This window comes from Chiroxiphia lanceolata, chromosome 19 (genome assembly GCF_009829145.1).
Source record: "Chiroxiphia lanceolata isolate bChiLan1 chromosome 19, bChiLan1.pri, whole genome shotgun sequence".
NCBI lineage: Eukaryota > Metazoa > Chordata > Aves > Passeriformes > Pipridae > Chiroxiphia > Chiroxiphia lanceolata.
The window spans coordinates 5792238-5794474 of NC_045655.1; the positions used below are offsets into that span (position 1 = coordinate 5792238).

The following is a 2237-nucleotide window of genomic DNA, read 5'->3' on the forward strand; positions in this document are numbered from 1 at the left end:
CCGACTGTTAAAGCTGCATATACAACACACAGACATTTAATTTTCCCTCTCTTAACTTTGTGTGAAGCATTTGTTATTTTGAGGAAGCTGCATAAGCAACTCTGTTTTCCCTGAGCTGCTCTTTCACAGCTCCTCGCTCTGCAGAGCTCTGCACATTGTGGTTTTTAGTCCTGTTTAAAACCCTCTGCCTGGGGTTCCCCAAAGGCCATGCAGACTGTGAGGCACAAGAGCAGCATGAGGAACTAGCACTGTGAAAATCTGCTCATTGGCATGAAAAGCCACAAAGCTGGTGTTAGCAGCGGTAGTTTTGAGAATTTTTCGCAGTCCCTTGAAGCAGTGTGAATATTATCTGCCTGATTTTGTTTGAAATATTTAGAATTAGCATCAAAATGAACCAATTCTTGAAGGTGTCTTGCTCGCCAAACAATGAAGCCCACTGGAGGCAGACAGAACTGGACTGAAAGGCCCCAAGATCTTTCTCTGCTGTGTGCTTCTGGGATATCAGCACAGCCATCAAATTTTGCAGAATTTCTTATAAATATATGACACTGTGATTCAAAGGCTCAAGTTCTGAATGAAAAAGCTCTATTGACAAGCTGCTTAGGAACCCCAGTTGGGCCAAGAGGCATCATTGAGCAGTGTTGATAGGGGTTTTACTCTTCCAGCGTGAATATTCCCCTTGGAAATCCTGTTTGTCCTTTATCTCTTTTCCATTCATCCTCTTTGGGGGCCCCGTGGTGACAGAGTTCTCCCATGCAGTGAAAGAAGCAGCAGTACACAGCATCTTATAGGCTGGGGGCAGTGTAGGAGCAGAGCCCTGCAGTGAAAAAGGGCTCTTGGAGGTGGAAGTCTGTAGTCCATATGCTTCTCCAAAAGCTGCCTGAAGCTGCTGCTTCTCCATCCACCTACAGGCCTGAAGTCTTTCTGCTGTGGGCCCTCCAGAGTGCCCTAGTGAACAGCCACTGTCACCGGCACTGACCGCGGGGAAAACTCCTCCAGAAACTGAGTCTGCTGGGTGGATTCTGGTGCCAGTTTCAGACACACACTGGCCTCTGTCATGCTGTTGTTGTTGGCAGAGCTGCTGTTGCGACAGGGCTCTTTTGCAGGGCGGATGGCCACCAAGAACTGGCGCTTGAAGGTCTCGCTGAGGGCGATGTAGAGGAAGGGGTTGAGGCAACTGTTGGCGTAGCCCAAGCTAATGGCAAAGTTGTAGGCATAAAAGAAGGCCATGGATGGTGTGTCAATGCCAAGGTGAACCAGCTGGAGGATGTAGAAGGGAGCCCAGCAAATAAAAAAGGCAGAGCAGATGGCAACTGCCATGCGGGTCACCCTCTTCGTGCGTACCCGGAGACTCCTTTGGGGCAGTGGGACCACGGTGGTGGCCATGTGCTGGAGGATCTTAAAATACACCACACAGATGATGATCAAGGGCACAGCAAATGCCAGCATGAACTGATAGAGGGTGAACCAGTAGATATCAGTCTCTGGGTTGGGAAGCAAGAGGGCACAGCGGACGGTCCCATCCTCCAGAGGCATGAGACCTGCGTACATCCACACGGGAATGATGGTCAGGAAGGAGAGGAGCCACACCAAGCAGATAACTAGAGCTGCCACACACGGGGTCCGGATGTAGGTGGATTTTAGGGGGTAAACAGTTGCCAGGTAACGATCCAGTGTCATCACTGTGAGGATGTTGGTGCTGGTGATCTGACTGTTCGTGTCCAGGGCGGTGATGATGGTGCACAGGGGAGCTCCAAAGTACCATGAGCCATTGCCTAGGAGCTGGTGGATGAGGAAGGGCATGCCCAAGAGGAAGAGGAGGTCCACAATGGAGAGGTTGAAGATGAAAATGTCGGGCACGGTCTGTTTGCATCTCAGCTTCTTCTTCTTAACAATAGTGTAGATGACAATGAGGTTCCCCACAATGCCCAGGAAGCAGATGATGCTGAAGAGACTGGGCATGATCACGTTGGTGTATGGTGCTGGCTTCTCTGTTGCTGCCAAAACAAACCAAAGCAGTGAGTGCAACCCACAGGCAACCTCTTTACAACTCTGTGCTTGCCCTGTCCTGCAGCTGGACCCATCCCTACCAAAGATGTAGCTCAGAGTGATTTTTAATACCCTTTGCAGAATTTGGTGAGGCTTAGCTGGGGATTCAACACTTCTGTGCCACTCAGTATGTGCAGCACACCACCTAAATCTGGCTGTGTGTAAACATCTTTCCCCAGCTTTCTTCT

At 49.9% G+C, this 2237-nt stretch overlaps 1 protein-coding gene across 1 annotated transcript; it reads right to left on the reverse strand.

The window, feature by feature from the left end:
• Window positions 1–469: 469 nt before the first annotated feature.
• On the reverse strand, window positions 470–1990 carry MCHR1 (melanin concentrating hormone receptor 1). The gene has a single exon (XM_032706697.1). The coding sequence runs from the start codon at window positions 1960–1962 to the stop codon at window positions 949–951; it is 1014 nt and encodes a 337-aa protein (XP_032562588.1). The 5' UTR covers window positions 1963–1990; the 3' UTR covers window positions 470–948.
• Window positions 1991–2237: the final 247 nt, after the last annotated feature.

Bases quoted from the DNA above. Each gene is read 5' to 3' on its own strand.
- MCHR1 (XM_032706697.1), bottom strand. From the start codon at position 1,962: ATGCCCAGTCTCTTCAGCATCATCTGCTTCCTGGGCATTGTGGGGAAC.